Raw genomic sequence first — 19,084 nt, 5'->3', positions numbered from 1 at the left:
CAGGAAGTCAGCCATTTTGGATTGAAGGTCAAATTTTCACCCCATTTTTGCCGTTTACAGCCTTCGTATTTGATCGAACTCCTCCTAGGGATTTCGATTGATCGGCTTCAAACTCGGTCAGTCTGTTCATAAGGCATGTCCCATCTAAAGTTATCAAAACGGTGAGTTTTTGAGTATGCTGAAGGGGGGTTAGCAGGGGTCAAAGTTCACCTACTCGCCATAAAAAAATAAACTGATATATCTCCTACACAGAAACTCACAGAGGCACCAAAGTTACTGTGATTGATCATCATCGGCTGCCCTACAATACCCTATGGTCGAATGATGACATCACTTAGGCCACGCCCCCTGAGAACAGGAAGTGTAATGTTTTACTGTGAACTGTCGCTATCTGACCCCTTTGACCTCATCAACATGAAACTGTGCCCAGACACAGAAAACATGTTGGTGTATTGAGGATTCCAACCCCGACCAGCTTTGATGGAGCAGCTGGGCGTGGCGGCGTGGCGAAGTGACCTGTAACGCCATCGCCATACGTTTGGCTCTCAATTCCACATTTTTGGGCGCAGCTGCTCCAATTTCACAAAGATGGACCCTCATCTACTCCCCGACAGGAATCCATCACAATATTTGGTGGGTGTGGCCTAATTTCTCTATAGCGCCCCCTAGAACACTTTAAATGATCAGCCCCAAGCCATGCTTTAACCTACAAATACGAAACTTTGTACACGTGTGTACCTTGTCAGGACTTACAAAAAAGTCTCTAGGAGCCATGGTCTAAACCCCACAGGATGTCTGCCATTTTGGATTGAAGTTTGGATTTTGACCCATTTTTGCCGTTTACAGCCTTCCTATTTGATCGAACTCCTCCTAGGGATTTTCATTGATCGGCTTCAAACTCCGTCAGTCTGTTCATAAGGCATGTCCCATCTAAAGTTATCAAAACGGTGAGTTTTTGAGTATGCTGAAGGGGGGTTAGCAGGGGTCAAAGTTCACCTACTCCCCATAAAAAATAAACTGCTATATCTCCTACACAGAAACTCACAGAGGCACCAAAGTTTGAGTGATTGATCATCATCGGGTCTCCCAGAATACCCTATGGTCGAATGATGACATCACTTAGGCCACGCCCCCTGAGAACAGGAAGTGTCATGTTTTACTGTGGACGGTCGCTATCTGACCCCTTTGACCTCATCAACATGAAACTGTGCCCAGACACAGAAGACATGTTGGTGTGTTGAGGATTCCAACCACGACCAGATTCGATGGAGCAGGTGGGCGTGGCGGCGTGGCAAAGTGACCTCTAACGCCATCGCCATACGTTTGGCTCTCAATTACACATTTTAAGGCCCAGCTGCTCCAAACTCACAAGGATGGATCTTCATCCACTCCCCGACAGGAATCCATCACAATATTTGGTGGGCGTGGCCTAATTTCTCTATAGCGCCCCCTAGAAAACTTTAAATGATCAGCCCCAAGCCATGCTTTAACCTACAATTACCAAACGTTGTACACATGTGTACCTTGTCAGGACTTACAAAAAAGTCTCTTGGAGCCATGGTCTAAACCCCACAGGAAGTCGGCCATTTTAGATTGAAGTTCAGATTTGACCCCATTTTTGCCGTTTACAGCCTCCGTATTTGATCGAACTCCTCCTAGGGATTTTGATTGATCGTCTTCAAACTCGGTCAGTCCGTTAATAAGGCATGTCCCATCTAAAGTTATCAAAACGGTGAGTTTTTGAGAATGCTGAAAGGGGGTTAGCAGGGGTCAAAGTTCACCTACACGCCATAAAAACATAAACTGCTATATTTCCTACACAGAAACTCACAGAGGCACCAAAGTTACTGTGATTGATCATCATCGGGTGTCCTACAATACCCTATGGTCGAATGATGACATCACTTAGGCCACGCCCCCTGAGAAAAGGAAGTGTCATGTTTTACTCTGAACGGTCGCTATCTGACCCCTTTGACCTCATCAACATGAAACTGTGCCCAGACACAGAAGACATGTTGGTGTGTTGAGGATTCCAACCCCGACCAGCTTCGATGGAGCAGCTGGGCGTGGCGGCGTGACGAAGTGACCTGTAACGCCATCGCCATACATTTGGCTCTCAATTCCACATTTTTGGGCGCAGCTGCTCCAAACTCACAAGGATGGATCTTCATCCACTCCCTGACAAGAATCCATCACAATATTTGTAGGGTGTGGCCTAATTTCTCTACAGCGCCCCCTAGAAAATTTTAAATGATCAGCCCCAAGCCATGCTTTAGTCTACAATTACGAAACTTTGTACACGTTTGTACCATGTCAGGACTTACAAAAAAGTCTCTTGGAGCCATGGTCTAAACCCCAGAGGAAGTCGGCCATTTTAGATTGAAGTTCAGATTTTGATCCTATTTTTGGTGTTTATAAACCATGTCAGTAATTCGCCACTTGGGGTCATTGCTCCACAAATGAAACAGCAGATAAACAGGATGAACAACAATATCAGTATTTCGCCAGTAGGTGTCAGTGTTCCTCCACCAATGACAGATCCATGGGCGGATGGGCGCGAAAACTTTGTGAGAGCGTTGCCATGAAATTTCTAAAAGGATAGAAATGTCTCAGATAATTTTTGTTGAATTAAATCATGCAGTAAATGTAGCGTTTTCTGACTTCTTACAAACCATTTCAGTAATTCAGTAAGAATTACTCCAACAATGAAATAGAGTGCTTTAGAAACAGCTGAAAATGATGAAAAATGACGAACTGTAGTACTTCGCCATGTGCATATGATCGGCTGTAAATTACACGTGGATCTTCCGACTGACGCCAAATTGGATACGTATGACCTTTGTTGACCTCTAGAGAACAACAACATTGAAATATATTTTGGCTTGACTGCGCGTCCTACATTAATCCGCCAGCTATATTTCCTCGCTAAACCAATGAATCTGCACCACATTTTTTGCATCGTCAAGGAGCGCCTCCAAACGCATCAGTGCGTACCGCCTGGTGGACGGGCGTGGAAACTGCGCAACAACTTCTGTGTTAGCACGTGGCCAGCGTTGATGGAAACTGAGCAACAGCTTCCGCGGTGCGGGCGCAGGAGCTGATAACTGCGTGAGAGCTTCTGTGGTGGCTGACGTGAGGCGACGGTTGCTAGTACCCCGCGGTGGCAATAGGCCGGAGCGGCGCTTGGCTGCGAGGGCCGTTCGAGGCTGCTTGCAGCTTTAATTGAAGTTCTGTTGCAAGATCTAACATGTACTTTCTGGAATGCATCCACAAGCATAATGCTATCTTTTTCATCTTTAGTGAGGACAGAGAAGAGGCAGCAGTTTGTATTTGTGTATGTAAAACCTGCTTGGATGATGTATTTGCACCTTTACGGGTGTCTTGTATGTGTTTTTTTAAGTGTTTGTACCACCATTTAAAAAAAAAAAAAAAAACTCAATGCACTGAGTGACGCTTTAGCTCACTCTTTCCATGTCACCTTTATTGGCTGAATAGCTGTGCCTCTTGTGACGTCATCGATCCAGGAACACAGAGGAAAACTGATGGTTTTTTTTTCTAAATTGCCTTCTTAAAGACTTTGCAATTTAAAAAAAAAATAAAACATTGCTGAGGAAATCCATCCTTTAACTGAGTGATTGTTGGTGATGAAAGTCTCTTTTTTCCCCCCGTTCATCGCATCTACAGCATCTTGAACGTGTCTGCGTTGGACCAGAGCCGATCTGGGTCCGTCCATGTGTTCACCTCCAGCACGGCGAAGCTTTAAAAAGCTCCATCATGCCTTGCGGCGGCGCGGCGCGGTGATGTTCCGATCCAATTCACCAGTCGCGTCCCCGCCACTGATGGGCAGAGCAGCGGATGCTGCATCCGGGCAGCCTTCGTGTCGGATGTCCGAAGTCGGGACGGACCGAGTGGTGTTTACATCCACACGGCTTCACAGAGCAGCAGGAGGAGGAGGAAGAGGAGGAAGAGGAGGAGGAAGAGGCTGCGCAGCGTTAACTCCTGCAGGAGCGGAAAGGCGCGGATTGAAGCCGGGATCTCAACCTGCTCCACACGCCACAGGAAGCGGTGAATTTCACTCGGGCAGACCGGGGGCCCCGGAGCGCCGGGGCGGCTCCTCTACAGGCTCCGACAGGCGGCGAGCTGCGGGAGGTATGCGGCTGAGATTCGCGCACTGCGTGAAAACATAACGGACACACTGTTTGGCTTTCAGGCTGTGTTGTTTAGTTTCACTGTTCAGCTGTTGCATACTTTCATATTTTTGTTGTTTTTTTGTCCTGCTCCTATATGAGCGACAAGTCCAGAGAAATATTCCAGAGATTGTAGGAGGAAGTAAAGACACCATGTGTCCTGGACAGAACAAACATACCAGATCAATGAGCCGTCATTGATCTGGACAGTGAGTGTGGAGGTGATTGGTTTGTGTGTGACCCACTCAGCAGTGGGTTTTAATCAAAACTTTCCTAACTTGAGTGATTGACCCACAGCAGAGCAAACAAGGGGCCTGGAAGGCAACTTGATCACAGCCAGCAGTTGTGTGTTTGGTAGTAGGAGCACTTTGAGGCCAAGCCGGCCCAGAGCAGAAGCAAAGTGAGCAGCTAGAGCAACCGGCATAGAGTTATTTCAATCAAATGTACTGCTGTCTGTGTTTTATAAGTGATGCATCAGAAGCATCACTTACAGCAAACACCTTTGTTTTTTAAATCTGGTTAAAAATGCACCCCAAGTTAGAAGTTATGCTAAGCATAAGGAGAATATTAGGGCAGTGGATGTGATAAGGAATGCTAGTTCCTTAAATGGTAAGGGTTGCTTTGACACACAGTGTTGAGCTTGTGGTCATAATGCATTCGGGTTTCCTAAGTGTATTATCAGCCTGGCGGGCCACCAGGCTTTACTTGTGCCCCCACCAGGCTAACCATTGCTAATTTATTTAAGTCTTTTTAATATATCTGCATTTTTTCAGGCTTTATAGTTGGTGTTCTTCTATCAATTTTTCAATGATACAGAATTAACAAGTGATATTTTCAAATTTCCTCTCAACTTTAAAGATTTTTTTAAAAACTCAAAATATGAATAACCTTGTATCCCATATTTAAAATATCACATTTAGCTTCTGATGATATGAAATGTCCAGTATCCATATGTAGCATCATGATTTATATATTCAACCACAACTTAAGCATTATTAGCGATGTTTTCTGGGTACTTCTCAAAAGTAAAAAAATTCACAATCATAAAGGTAAATGTTATGTTATGCAAATTACCAGTTATTTATTTGCTTTCAGCTGTCAGGTGATGTAATAGACTATGAATCAGACACCAAGGTAGGTTTTTCAGGACAGGAAGAAATCATCCGTCCTGTTCTTTGCCTGTATGATTTGAGCCTCTGCAGAGGAAAAAAGTCTTAACAGAATTACTGGAGTAAATCTTTGTCTTTCATCAGACTCCCTCCCCCTCCTCTCATCACGTGGTCAGCTAAGCCGCCAGACTTACAGGCTTATTGTCTTCATCAATCTGATTAGTTTCAACTTTTGAGGTTGCATGGTGGCGGTTTCGTCGCTCCGATGTGGCGATCGTGACGTCTTCCCAGTAACTTAACGCGGCGCACCCGAAACGCTGCCCTCATGTGCGTTCTAGTTAGAATCAACACGACGCGTTGTGTTTCGCAGCTGACCGACGGCGGCTGAATGCACCACTTTCCAGGCTGATCACCTCCTGAAACTTTTCATTCAGCACCTCCGAGGAATGTTTGTCCAAGCCTGCTGGTCTCCAGCCATTGACATTTTTTATGTTTTTTTTTTTTTAACAAACTCTAAACCAGAGAGAGAAAAAGCCTCACTGAGCGGAAATAATTTAAAGATTGCAGTAGATGTAACACTGAGGGGCAGGAGGAGGATACTACAGTGGGAGGAGGCGACTTGCCAACTCTAAAGCACAAAGTCATCAGTGCATTACTGTATGAGAAGGGACCACTGAGTCCAGGACACTCCATCAAGGAAAGTGACATCGTGTCTCTGGACAAGGGTCCATATCTAATTGAATTTCCTTGTATAGAAAACACCTGCTGACATTAGCGTTTCTGGCTGCCATTTTACCGGCGCAGCACTAGCATGGCACTGAACATGACAGTCTGAACAAGAGGAACTTCTTACACTGTTAGGCTGAACAGACTGTAAGTTGGGGTTGTTGGCTGCCTGCACGATTGCTGTCAGGTTTAGGTTTGACCTTTTTGTTATTTCATTATTTGTGTTTTGGTTGTTGTTTTTTACATGAGATCACATTTTCACTCATCCACCTGATCAATCTCAAAAGTTGCCAGCTCCAATTACAGTCAATTAGAGCATCTGCTAATCCGGAAACCTAATTAGGTCAACAACATCAGTGGATGTTGAACACTGGGGATACACCCTTCACCCCGTACAGATTAAGCAGGATGAATGGATGAATGGGATTAAATTTCCACAAGTTTAACAGAGTAAAAAATCAGAGTTGGAGTCCAGACTGTAAGCCTTCGTACACGTAGAAAATGCTATCGTGTCCTGGACTAATACATCAGTTGAATTACTCCACAGTCAGTTATTAATATCTTCTTTGGAGGGATTACACAGTTGCTCCATGAGTTGCAGCAGGAGACAAGAATCCAGCCACCTCGCCCAACCGTAAAGTTGAGAAACCCCGCTGCGGCTCACACCGCCGTTCTTTCTCGTCCCCCTCGCTGAAGGGACACAAAGAGGAAGCAACAGGAAAGCGCCGCTTGCTTCTTGATTGTCGCAGATTGTTTGGCCTCCTTTTCCCAGTTCGTGCACAAAGCTTGGACAAAGCCAGAGCCGGGTTGCTATGGCGAGGGATTGTTTGTGTCCAGTCATGCCACCGGGCATGTGGGCTCACGCACACATTGCAGCACGCTCTTTTGTTTGAGCGCCGTTCGGTTCGGCAGGCCCCCCAAACACCTCACAAACTCCAAAACACTCTGAGCTCCAGCACTCATCTAAAAAAGCCTGTCCTCTGATTGCATCATAATTCTGATGTTTGCTGTGGCGTTTGCAATTTATTTTTTCTCTTTTTGCTTCACTGGAGTGTCAAATTTAAGGGTCAGGAGTTCAACCCCAATCGCTGAGTTTGTTAAACTTTAATTAAGCAAAAGACAGAGAGAGCGGGGAGCTCAAGACAATAGGAAATGAAGTGTTAGGTTTGCAACTAAAGCCCGATTTTAACTGCAATTAGTTGTCCTGGGAGTTTTTTTTTTAGCTAATCTAATAAGTGACCCAACCTCGGTGTGCCGCGTCTCCTCCTGGGCTCAGCCTTCCTGTGGCATCCCGGGAATGAAGCTTCAGGGGAGGCAGACTGGAGTCACAACTAAGATTAGCTCTGTGGTCTGCAGGCCAGACAGCAGGATATTCCTGATGTCGCTAACAAAACGGCTGCTGCAAAACCTGCCTGACTGAGGGGTTTGTATTGATAGCAGCAGACTTTCCGTTTTGTTGCAATTTTCTTGATGTCATGAAAATAATGACACTCAACACTTTGCATTGTTTTCATGTCCTCTCTTGATTCTGATATGTGCTAGTAACAGTACAAGTACTCACCGGCTACTTCCTTCAGTACATCCCTTCAATTGATTCTTAGCACATAAGTGAATCGTGCACCTTGTAAACATCCCTGAATAAATTGTTGGTTTTTTTTTCTAAACTAAAGTAGATTTCTAAATCTCTTGCTCTATTGTTATCCTAGCAATGCTGGAAAACAATACTTGTGGATGGGTGCAGTGAGCGCGACACTCGAGCACAAAATGCGTAAAAATCGCATCGGTGACACACAGAACGACGCCTTTGACTTTAAAAAAAATCTGTTCCCAGAGATGAAGGTTATTGCTATTTATGGGTGCTGAGAGTGAATACTTGACACATGGGGACGGCATTAGAGCCGTCACCTCATATTCACTATTTGGACACAAGTGTCCGAGACAGGACTCCTGACCTGGACATTTGCAGCATGTCTTGCTTTTATTTTGGTCTTACTTTAGAGTGGTTTTAAGTAGATTCCAGAGAGGTTTTTTTTTTTTTTTTTGTCTGAATGGAGAATACAGGAATGCAACACTGACCCTCCCCCACTTGTTGCTGCTCAATTCTGGTGTTGAGGGAAAGCAAGTTTGAGAAGACAAATTTGGCTCTTAAATGTAGCGAAACATAACCCTCATCGGTATTCTGCTCAAATTCAGCTGATCATAAATGGTGCCATAAAAATACATCAGATTATTTCTAACAGTGGTAGATGTAATCTCTTTTCTGTTGAAAATGAAAACACTTAGAGGTTTGTTTTTTTAAAGTTTTCTGTATGTTATCTTTGTATTTTTACTTGACGTAAGAATCTCAAACCGCTGAGTGACTCTATATGTATATATTTATTATTTTTTCTTATTTGTGGTTGAAAGGTAACCCCCCTCCTCGTGCATGAACTGTTCAGTGGAGCTGAAATATGCAGCGCTGACTCTGACGCTTTATTAAAACGGTTGCAGCACTTCTCCCACATGTTCTGACAAAACGGTCTGGACACAACCCGCTGAGCGGATCCAAAACATGAGAGCGCGCATTTACAATGAAGCGGCTCCAAAAATAGAACCCCCCCCCCCCTCGCAGGATGCTAATTTATACAGGCTCGCTTGGTATGGTTTATTTATTTACACGCTGGCAGAGGGAGCATCAAAGTAAGTGCTGCCGAGGCCATAAAGGAAGAAAATGGAAACGGTATCGTGGAAATTCAGAGCCGCTGCGTTGCCGGCGGCTGCAGGGAGCGAGTGGCGGAGGCGGCCGAGGCGTAGCAATAGTCTCCATAGTGACTGGAGAGCTGCGCGTTCCCGGCAGGGGAGAGAAAAATCGAAGCTCATTTCCACGAGGAAGCAGACGGGTCCATCGTCGATGCACCTGGATCAGTTTAGGACAGAATTCGGCTTTAACAGCCTGACCTTTAGGGTTTCCAGGTCAAAGCCTCGTTAGCCTGTGGGTTTCAACTAGTTTCTTCTGACATCAGCCATTGTGAGTCTCTTAAGTTGTTCAGACAACTCAGTCACACAGACATCCAGGAACATGGAGCTTTTAGTTCTGCTTATTTGGACCAGAACATTTGAACATCTGCCTCGCTTGCAAGAAGGCAAATAGGAGGGGGGCTGTGGGCACATTGATGTTACTATTTTGCACAATGCCTGCGACTCTGTTCTACTTTGTATAGCTTTGTGTTGTTTCCCTTTGTTTGTTTTTGTCTCCCTCATAGTAGCGGTGCTGTGATGTAATGAAACAGCAACACTGAAAGAAGAATCACTAGAAACTAGACAGAAAAATTGTCGATATACGAATGAAAAACTGAGGCGGGTGCGGCTCCTTTGGTTTCTCGCAACTTATGTCGGATGTGTTTGCTTTTGCGATTTGAAAGTAGTTTTTTTCGTTTTATAGCAGCCTACTGGCAGAGTGCAGCAACAGGTGGGGACAGGGCAGTGTTTCTTCACTGTGAGATGGAGAAAAACATCAGGTATGACGGTACGTTTTCGCAACTATGAAGTCAAAAGGTTTTAAAACATCAATAGTTGTTGATACTGGGAATCGGCCCATGTTTACTTTGTATTTCCTCACACGATCAGTTGTGTGAGGAAATGTAATTATTGGATCTAGTGACCAATAAATATCAGTATGACATCCTCAAAAACATCAATATTCATCTATAACTTCCTCCAGCAGGTTTCTGTCCTGCATGGCTAAAGCTAACTTTAGAAATTGGTTGAATATTTATTTATTTTTTATTTCCATCCACCTGTGGAAACGCTGCTATAGATGAAGGTAAACGTCTCTGAAATGAGGAAATATTCAAACCTTCAGCAGCAAAGTTACCAATACAGGTAGAAAAAAAAAACAACCTGCATGCTATTATTTTATACTGTGGAAACCAAAAATTCACTTACTTTGGCTGCATGCTTATAGTGGTTGAACGGCCCATTTGGACCCAACCTTTTACTTCCTGGCTGACGTCTTCAGACGCTGCTTCAGTATTTCCTCATAATGTTCTTGAAAGCAGTGAATCCCAGGTGTTATTGTGGCTTTTATAGAAATATAGAAATAATTTTGGAAATTCTAACTGATCTATAACAAGAGAAACTTGGTCTAATTTTTACTTCAAATAGTGAGGAGAAAAAGGTGTGTTTGTGTCTTTTTCTGGTCTCAAGTGTGACTGATGATAGAGAGCATTGACGTATTAGTGAGGAATCAATATGTTAGAGTTATGACTGCTGAAGTTCATTACCATTGACTATCAGTGAGCTTTATGGACATTATCTATATTATTTCTTGTTTTGTAAGTTATTCCTGAAAAGGCATTCCTGCTAGTCCTTCTTTACACAACAAAATAAATAATAATAATAAAAAAAACATTTATTTTTCACATTTCAGTCTCACTAGAACACCAATTATTTTACTGTTGATGCCGTTGATTAGGAGTTTTGTTTTCTGCTCTGTTGGGCTCTTTTTTGTCATTGCAGATTGTAGCACAGAGCAGTTTGAATTCTCGTCTCGACGCAAAAAACGACGTGTGCATCCAAGTGTAGTTTCATGAGAGATTACATTCCCAAGTTGGTGGCAGATGTCATTTGCTGAGTGGGATTTGGAGATTTGCCATGAGAACGATCACATTGGTGCAGCATGTGAGCAGGAAGTGTGAATGCTACAAAGTGTGACTTCACAAATGATAGGAGAGCAGAGCTGGACTTTGTGAAAGCCTCGACGTCTAATGCCTTAAGCTGACGCAGTCGCAACTTGTTTCCTGGCCTAATTTTGAAACATCCGCCATCTGCTTCGTTTTGTTTGTCCTGCTGTTGGTCTGAGCTTTCACCTTGGACAGATGCGGCTCAGATGGTCGAGCAGGTTGCGCTCTAATTGAAGAGCGGGCAGGCCGATCTCTCGGCTCCTCCGCATGCCAAAGTGTCCTTGGAAAAGCCACACGGTTTAAATCCGGAGCCACAGATCAAAGAGTTGGTCGCTATAATGAGCAAAGTTGAACAGTCTCTCACCAAAGTATTAACACAAGTCGAGCTTGTTTTGAAAATGTTGTCTTGATGAAATCAAAGCGTGAACTTTAAGGTTCTGAAAAGTCCGCTTGGGGTCTCTGCTCACGCCATTTTCACAACCATGTCAGCCATCATCACCTGCAGGAACACTGATGATCCTCCAAGCCGCAGTTTGGCCGAAAACACGAACTGTATTCGGGTGAAAAACAAAACTTTATTCTCACCTTTCAGTTCTTTTTCTCCTTACTCTGACTAGTCTTCATGCATTGTCACCCCTTCAGAGATTTGAGTGAAAGCTATATTGTTTTATGTATGTTCAGATAAGTGGAAAGTAGTATTAATAGGACTCTAGTAGTTCTTTGCTCGACCCAGTGCATGTATGAAAATGTCAAGTTTTGAAAGGAAAACTAGCCCCGTACAACAACAGAGGAATAATTTTTTAAAAAAATTCTTAATAGCATTTCTATAAAGGATTCACAAAGGAGGTTAAGCACAAATTCAAGCTAGACTTTTCTGCTTTTATTATACAAAAAAAATTATTGAAAATCTTGTAAAACCAATAAAACACTTTGAAGTTTATGACTCTAACATGAAAAAGTTGCAAACCATTTGCGTTAATGCTTTTCATTCGATCACAGCTGGCATCTGAGATCAGATTTGATCTGTTTTTACCTCGTAGACAATTATTCCGTGTGGCAGGGTGTGCGGCACAATGCCGCCTCACCGGGAGAACATCTAGCAGTTAAATTACCGGGGGGAGGTGGGCAGTGGTCCCATTCCAGCTGTGATGAAGATGGAAGCTGCCTTTAACTCCATGTCAAACGACATGAGCGTTGAACAATCAGAGCTGAACTGATGGCTCGTTTCTGCAGCTCAGTGAGGTTGCACCACTCAGCATTAGGCCGCTGCACTTTAACTGCTGTTGAGGCGATGCCAGCTTCGTAATGACCGCCCCGCTGCTGATGCTTGTGTCAGCACTTTGAAAATGGCTCTCATTTTGTGTCCGTACGCTCTTGCTTTCTCTCTTTCTTTTTTTCTTTCTTTTTTTTCCAGCACCGAGTGCCTGCAAATGAAAAAATATATTGGAACGGTTCTATTACACAGCTACAATTGCTGAACCACAGGGGTGCTTTTTGTGACTGTTCATCGGGAGCATTAAATGAAACCGCTTTCCAAAGAACAAGTGTCGACGTCAAGATTTTTCTCAGCTCGCTTATAGCCGGGCTCTCTAGTGGTTGGAAAGTCGTTTAGGAAATAACTGGAAGGAAACGAGCTTGTTGATTTTGTTTTATAATTCGCTGTGGCCCAAAGAGCTTTGATCTTAGGAGTTAAGCTCAGGGGCGACACTAGGAATCTTGGGGCCCCATGACAAAAACTTGGGGCCCCAAGTTTTTGTCTATCTTTTTGTCTATTTTGTCTATGCTTTTTGAGTCTATCTGACCCATCAAAGGCGTCACAATTTTAAAGGCTTGCTCCATTTTTTTTTATTGTCATGAACAAAAATTGAAATTAAAATGTTAAAAAATTGTGGCGGGCCCCTTCTTGGTCAGAATTGTCATAACTGCTCATATTAGCTGGTTTATCATTAAGGCTGAAGTGATAATAGGGCTCCTTTAGTATCAACACTGTTTTTGTGACTGATTAATCATAAAATGTTCCTTTTTTTAAGCTAGGAAAAAGTTTGATTTTAAAAATTTAGCCTTTACACAGCTCTGACAAGTGACTCTGACACTATTATAAACTGACTTATAATAAAGATGATAAAAGCAAATTTTAACTTTCCACTGATTGAATTGTGCCTTTTTACACACATTTGCTATAATTCTAAGTGTCGTTTTCACTTGCTGGCTTACAGGGTGTGAGAATAAACCACTAAGAGCTCCCCCTGGTGGAATGGAGGAATGAGGGCCTCTGGATGAAGCCCATGGAGCTGAAAGTCTGGGTGGACGGCGTACAGCGCATCGTGTGCGGGGTCACAGAGTTCACCACCTGCCAGGAAGTGGTCATCGCTTTGGCACAAGCGATTGGTAAGTTCAATGCTTCGTACAAAACGAGAGATATTTTGTCACACACTCTCAATTTGACAGGACATGACGTGTGATTTAGATTACGTTTTAAGTGAGATAAATTTGCGTTTTCTGCGATGCGCTTAATATCAGGTGGGCAAGTTGTCAGACTGACTCTGGGTGATGGATTGCAGAAAGATGAGAGGTAACTGTAGGGCATGAATATTTTCCCCATAAATAAGCCTTTACAGAATGAGATGAGTCATACTGCAGCAGTTCTTGGTTTATTGACAAGGAGCTGCAGTGAAATAAGTTAGCATGCTGCCTTTAACAGACAATATGCGAGCTGTTCTGTGCGGCTCCCTATTTCTCCGATTCGTTTTCGCCGACCCTTTAGACACATTAGAGCTCAAACAGGCCTGTCAAAGTGGCAGAGCAGCAAGATGTGTGGCATTCACTGTCCTTTGTGTCCTCTTTGCCTTTTGTTCAGGCGGCCGGACCACTTTGATGTGAATGGCTGCACTGATGAATGCTCCTCTTTCTCTCTCTCTCTCTTTTTTTTTTTTTACAAGGATCCTTACTGTGCAGGATGGGGGTTGAGGGTGAAACAGGCAGTGGTCTGCTCTTATCTACATGTGTACAGGCTAGAATGCAGAGTACACACACACACACACACACACACACACACACACACACACACACACATACACAAACTGCAACACCATTGAGCCTCCAGCCCCTCACAATCGCTGCTTGTTGAGTCGAATTTTCCCACCGTAAAAACTCTTTCAGTCAACACTGGTGGAGCGCTTTGAATGCGCTGGTGGTGCACGAGCGTGGGAGAGCCGTGGAAGAATTTATTGACCAAGTTTTGTTCTTTTCACGGTGCGAATTCGACTTTCACGCCCGGCTTTCCGAGTTTATTTGGATTTTGTTGACGCCACAGCAGAGGTTATTATCTAAACTCCGGTCTGGCCTCATATGTCCACCGCCTCACAAAACTATTCAGCCTCCTTAAGCCTTTTCTGCGTTTCAGCCACAAGCTTCATTGAGCAGAATTTTATCGGACTTTCATGTACAAGTGTGGTGTTTATTTATATCCAGCCTTCTTAACTCACTACGCAGAACCACCTTTTGCTGGAATTACAACCAGTTTAAACTGGATTTCTTGACATTTTTTTTAATTTCAGGATCGAAATCTGTCAAAATTGTTCCTCCTTCAAACTTTCATACATCTTTGTCTCTGACCTACTGTGTACCTTATTATGTTTGTTCACATGTATTTGTACTGAGGTTAAATTATGCACAAGTCGACTGCTAAACTTTGGAACAGATCAGTGAGACTGTCGAGACTTTTAAATCTATGCTTCATTTGAGCAGTTTGAGTTTTATTTATAAAGTATAGTTGCATTTTGTTTTGACCTTTTATATATGTTTCATGTTAATATTGTTGTCTTTATTTCACTGAATTATGCAGCACTTTAGTCAACATTTGTTTTTTTTTTAATGTGCTAAAGACGGGGGATACATACAGATTATATTGTTCTTGTTTTTATTTGTGGAATTTCAACAATTTTTGTTGATTTTTATTCATCCTTCCAGTTGAAAATATTAAAAGGTAATAAAGCACATTCTAAATAATGCCAGAGATTCTGACTCGCTTTTCTTCCCCCCAGGACGCACCGGCAGGTACACTTTGATCGAGAAATGGCGAGACACGGAGCGCCACTTGGCCCCGCATGAGAACCCCGTGGTGTCCCTCAACAAGTGGGGTCAGTATGCCAGCGAAGTGCAGCTCATCCTCCAGCGGACCGGCCCCTCCGTCAGCGAGCGGCCGACCTGCGAAGGGCTGGCTCGGGTCCCGGAGCGGGGCCTGTACCGGCAGAGCCTGCCGCCTCTAGCCAAGCTGCGGCCCGCGGGGACGGACGGCTCGCTCAAACGCAGGGAACCCAAACGCAAGTCTCTGACCTTCAGCGGAGGAGCCAGAGGACTGCGGGAAATATTTGGAAAAAGTAAAGACGCCGAAGGTGTTCTTTCATTTTTTTTACAACAGATATAAAATTTGTGTGATTTTTATTTTGTAACTTTGTTTTTACTCTCAGCCAAACAGCCTCAGCAGCGGGGCGTCAGTCTGAACCTGAGCAGAGTTGGAGGCGGTGGGACGGCATCTGTGCCTGGGAGTCCAGCCAGGGAGCTCAGCCGGCTGGTCCAGCTGCAGCGCGGCAAGCTGCAGGCCCTGGAGAGCCGTCTGCAGGGCTGCGAGGCCGAGCTGCGAGACTGGGAGGAGGCCAGCGACGTGAGACCGACAGCGGCCAGCCGAGTGTTTCCGTGAAGAAAAAAAAAATTGCGCAACAATTCCACTTATTTTTCCACTTACCAGGAAGGAAACGTGGAGGACGAGCTGCTGCTTCTGGAGCAGCAGGTGAGGAGGAACGACGCCGAGGCGGAGGAGGATGAGTTCTGGCAGAACGAGCTCCACATCGAGCAGGAGAGCGAGCGGCAGCTGCGGCAGCAGCTCGTCGAGCTGCGGGGCCGCGTGCGCGACTGCGAAAGCAGGCTTTCTGAGTACTTAGCGCGCATTCAGGTGAGCCCTTCGATACAGAGGAGCTGCGTGATTCCGCCGTTCTTACTGCACCTGCAAACAGCAGGAGTCCTGCAATGTAAGAAATCCAATTTGCAGTGTTTCAGCATCTTTGCAGTTTTTTGGAACTGAATGCTACTTCTCCATGTCCAGCTTTAAATGCAAAAACATATAATTGTTTTCAGAGACCTATCAAAAAAAAATGTTGAAAACTATTTACGCACTTTCACCCCTGCAATTATGGGTCGCTACTGTGGGCTGGTTTAAAACCTAAAATCCCAATAAAACATATTTTAGAGGGAACATATCTAGAAGGCAAGAGAGGCGTACTGAGATAGATGACTGTTTCCATAAGGCTTTGCAGTGATGTTTGCTGCTTTATTTAGAGTATGGAGGCAGGACTAGAGAAGGAGCGACTGCAGCAGGAGGCTGAGCTCAACCTGAAGGTCAAGGAGGAAGAGGTACAAATCAGTTCATCTTGCTTTTCCAAACACACACCGAGCCGAAAAGAGAAAGGAATGTCCTGTTTAAACTAAACACCTGACAAATGAAAGGTTTATCCCAAGCAGGAGTTTTTAATATCATGACATATTATTAATCTCGACTTCCTTTGGCTTTTTTTTGTTTTGTTGTTAACCACCCAGTAGAAGTTAATAAGCTACCAAACCCCTTTACTTGCTTCTCCTTCAAACTTTTGATGAGTGTTTTCCTTCAACTCCTGATTCCAGGTGCAGGCCCAGCTGGAGAAAGTGAGGGCAGAGCTGGAAGTGCAGAGCCAACAAACGGCGCGGCTGGAAAGCAGCTGCAAGGCGTTGGAGCGCTCGCTTTGCCAGTCGGGCAAAACACTCCAGGTCAGCTCCCATTTTATTCATTTAAATCAGACTTTTTTTTTTTTTTTGGCGCTCCAGCCTCAAAACTGTCAGGCTTTTATTGCCTCAAAAAAACCTAAAAAATAAAAAAAACCCAAGATGCTCCAAATGGCCTCGAAAGTTTTCAGAAAAGGTTGTGAAAGTTTTTCTGAAAATGCAGGATAACTTTGGAGCTGCAGAGAGAAGCCAGTGATCTGTGAACAGGTGGAACCGCAGAAGTCTGAGCTCCTTAAATTGCAGGCAGCGATGCTTGCTGGGATGTGCAGTGGATTTTTGCTTCTGCGCCTCCTCTTATGAAACGAAATTTTCCTCTACAGACTGCGTCTGCTGTGATGTGAGGAGTATGAGGTAATAAGAAGAGGAGGGGAGGGTATTAACAGCATTCTTTGGCTGATTAGCGCGGGGCGTAATAAATACGCAATTTCTTCCCAGAGGTTGCTTAACCTTCTGGCAACCCGCTGTCGCAACTGGGTTACGGCTTGAGGGATTTTGAGCAGATTTCAAACATTCTGGTCGAATTTATAACCATAATTTTAGAACAGTGGTAATTTTATGATAAATTATGAAGTGTTAGAAAAATGATGCAATTTAGCCACTTTTGCCTGTGTTCTTGTGAAATGACATTAGTAAGATTTGATAGTGTGTGTCTTTATGTTAAAAAGTTGAATTTTGAACTTATCAACTATGCACTTTGTGTTTTCATACCTGATATAGTTCCAATACAATACTCTTGTCACGATAAGAACTATTTGTAACTTTATAACTGCATGGCACAAGTTTAAAACCCTACTAGCACAAATACGTCTCTTGAAAAACATGCTGCCATCAGCAATATAGTTCTTTAGGACAACAATCACAAAAAGAATAGACGTGATAATACGGAGAGTTTTAGGGGTTTTCTAACATCATATTTTACACAACAGTATTGTGATAACAATAATTATGTAATAAATCAAAATTTTAACGCGATAAGAAATGCATTACGGTAAAAGACACCCTTAGGAATGTCACAAAAAAAAAGAAAAAAATTCAAAGTTATATGAACATCTTGCATGTAAGTTAGCCTTACAATGAAGAAGAAAAATGAAGAAGTTGGTAGTTCATTTAGTTCCCACGGTGTTTTGTTTTCTACCTCAGGAGAAAGAGCAGGAGCTTGAGCAGCTAACTAAAGAGCTGCGGCAGGTCAACCTGCAGCAGTTCATCCAGCAGACTGGCACCAAGGTCACGGTGCTGCCCGCTCAACCCACAGGAGACAACAACGGTGAGCACCAGCCCAGGAACCTAAAGCACACACACACACACAACACACACACACACACACACACACACACACACACACACACACACACACACACACACACACACACACACACACACACACACACACACACACACACACACAAATCTAAGGCAAAAGTCAGTTTCATAAAACTTCAATTTCATAGCTCATTACCTCTTTGGCTCCTGTGATGTTTACACACTATTGACGTTTTATCTATAGAAACTCAGTGCCACCTTGTGGACGAACCCAGAATAACAGAATAATCAGATTGTAACTAGATGAGGCAGAAGTCTGTGAGCGATTTAACTTAAGCTTTAGTTGTGTAAACAAAAAGAAGACTGAGCGTTCTTGATCAACTCTTGCATCTACAGATGTGGAGTGTGGCTCCCTGAAACGGCTGGGCTCGTCGCGGCTGTTACCCAGCGATCTCCGCGCTCTGCAGAGCAGGGTCTCCTCCGGTCTAAACCCAGAAGGCATCTACGTCTGACTCCGCACGGCCGACGCAGACAGCCGGGTGGCCTGGTGTTACAGATTCACAGCCATTTTGACTGGGAGACAAACTGAAGTCATGTGTACAACACCTTTGTCTGAACTCTGAGACATGAGTGAGATTTCCGCCTGTGCTGTTGCATAATGAGGTAACGAAAACAAACAGCTACAAACCAGCAGATCTTTACTTTTTGCTCCAAGCAGCTGCTTCGGACTGACTCTAAATGACAAGAATTTCAGGAGTTTAGACTTAGGTAAGAGTAGATGCATGAGCATGCACATCTGTGCTATAACCTTAGCCATATCTGATTGCCTTACTCTGGTAAAAAAAAATAAAAAATAAAAACCATATGAACAAAACCAGACATGAAGAAATATAATGTTAAAGCAGAACTCAAGGTACCTTCTGAATGCCATATAAACTTAGTAAAAAATCAAAAATGTTCAGCAGCAATCCAGGAGACTGCTGATTGTACCTGATGTCAGTGTGTTTTACATCTAGTGTTTTTTTAATATATGGGTTTAGATTTTTATATTGATTCAGTGGATATAAAGTAGCCTTATACTAAGTTTTTAAAGTATGAGGTAAAACATCCAACTTATAAATATAAATAGGAGGTGAAAAGCAGAGTACCAAAAGTATAGAAAATCAATCGAACAATCAGTGTTGACTAAATAGCCACCAGGTGGCGACAAACACAAACTATTCAGGCGACTAAAAGTAATTTGAATGGATGTCATCTTTGGAGCTTAGGTTGTTTTATAAGTTTGTGTTCACATACATACACTGTTATATTATTTATATAAATATAT

At 43.6% G+C, this 19,084-nt stretch overlaps 1 protein-coding gene across 2 annotated transcripts; it reads left to right on the top strand.

Moving 5' to 3' along the window:
* The first annotated feature begins 3,619 nt into the window (after positions 1-3,619).
* rassf8b (Ras association domain family member 8b) lies at positions 3,620-19,084 on the top strand. Of its 2 annotated transcripts, none has more exons than XM_055054725.1 (9): positions 3,620-4,149; positions 12,900-13,071; positions 14,727-15,077; positions 15,153-15,346; positions 15,431-15,634; positions 16,018-16,092; positions 16,360-16,482; positions 17,638-17,761; positions 18,154-19,084. In XM_055054725.1, the coding sequence occupies exons 2-9, from the start codon at positions 12,960-12,962 to the stop codon at positions 18,267-18,269; spliced, it is 1,299 nt and encodes a 432-aa protein (XP_054910700.1). In that variant the 5' UTR covers positions 3,620-4,149; positions 12,900-12,959; the 3' UTR covers positions 18,270-19,084. The 2 variants fall into 2 exon arrangements, with proteins under 2 accessions (XP_054910700.1, XP_054910701.1); XM_055054726.1 differs by having other exon boundaries at positions 3,621-4,149; positions 14,727-15,062.

Source organism: Poeciliopsis prolifica, unplaced genomic scaffold (assembly GCF_027474105.1).
Source record: "Poeciliopsis prolifica strain line A6 unplaced genomic scaffold, Auburn_PproV2 SCAFFOLD040, whole genome shotgun sequence".
In the NCBI taxonomy this organism is placed as follows: Eukaryota; Metazoa; Chordata; class Actinopteri; order Cyprinodontiformes; family Poeciliidae; genus Poeciliopsis; species Poeciliopsis prolifica.
The sequence above is the reverse complement of the archived record's forward strand: the minus strand, read 5'-3'. Positions and strand labels throughout refer to the sequence as shown.

Bases quoted from the DNA above. Each gene is read 5' to 3' on its own strand.
- rassf8b (XM_055054725.1), top strand. From the start codon at position 12,960: ATGAAGCCCATGGAGCTGAAAGTCTGGGTGGACGGCGTACAGCGCATC. The intron at 15,078-15,152 runs GTGTTCTTTCAT...TTTTACTCTCAG, and splicing joins AAAAAGTAAAGACGCCGAAG to CCAAACAGCCTCAGCAGCGG. The intron at 16,483-17,637 runs GTCAGCTCCCAT...TTTCTACCTCAG, and splicing joins AGTCGGGCAAAACACTCCAG to GAGAAAGAGCAGGAGCTTGA.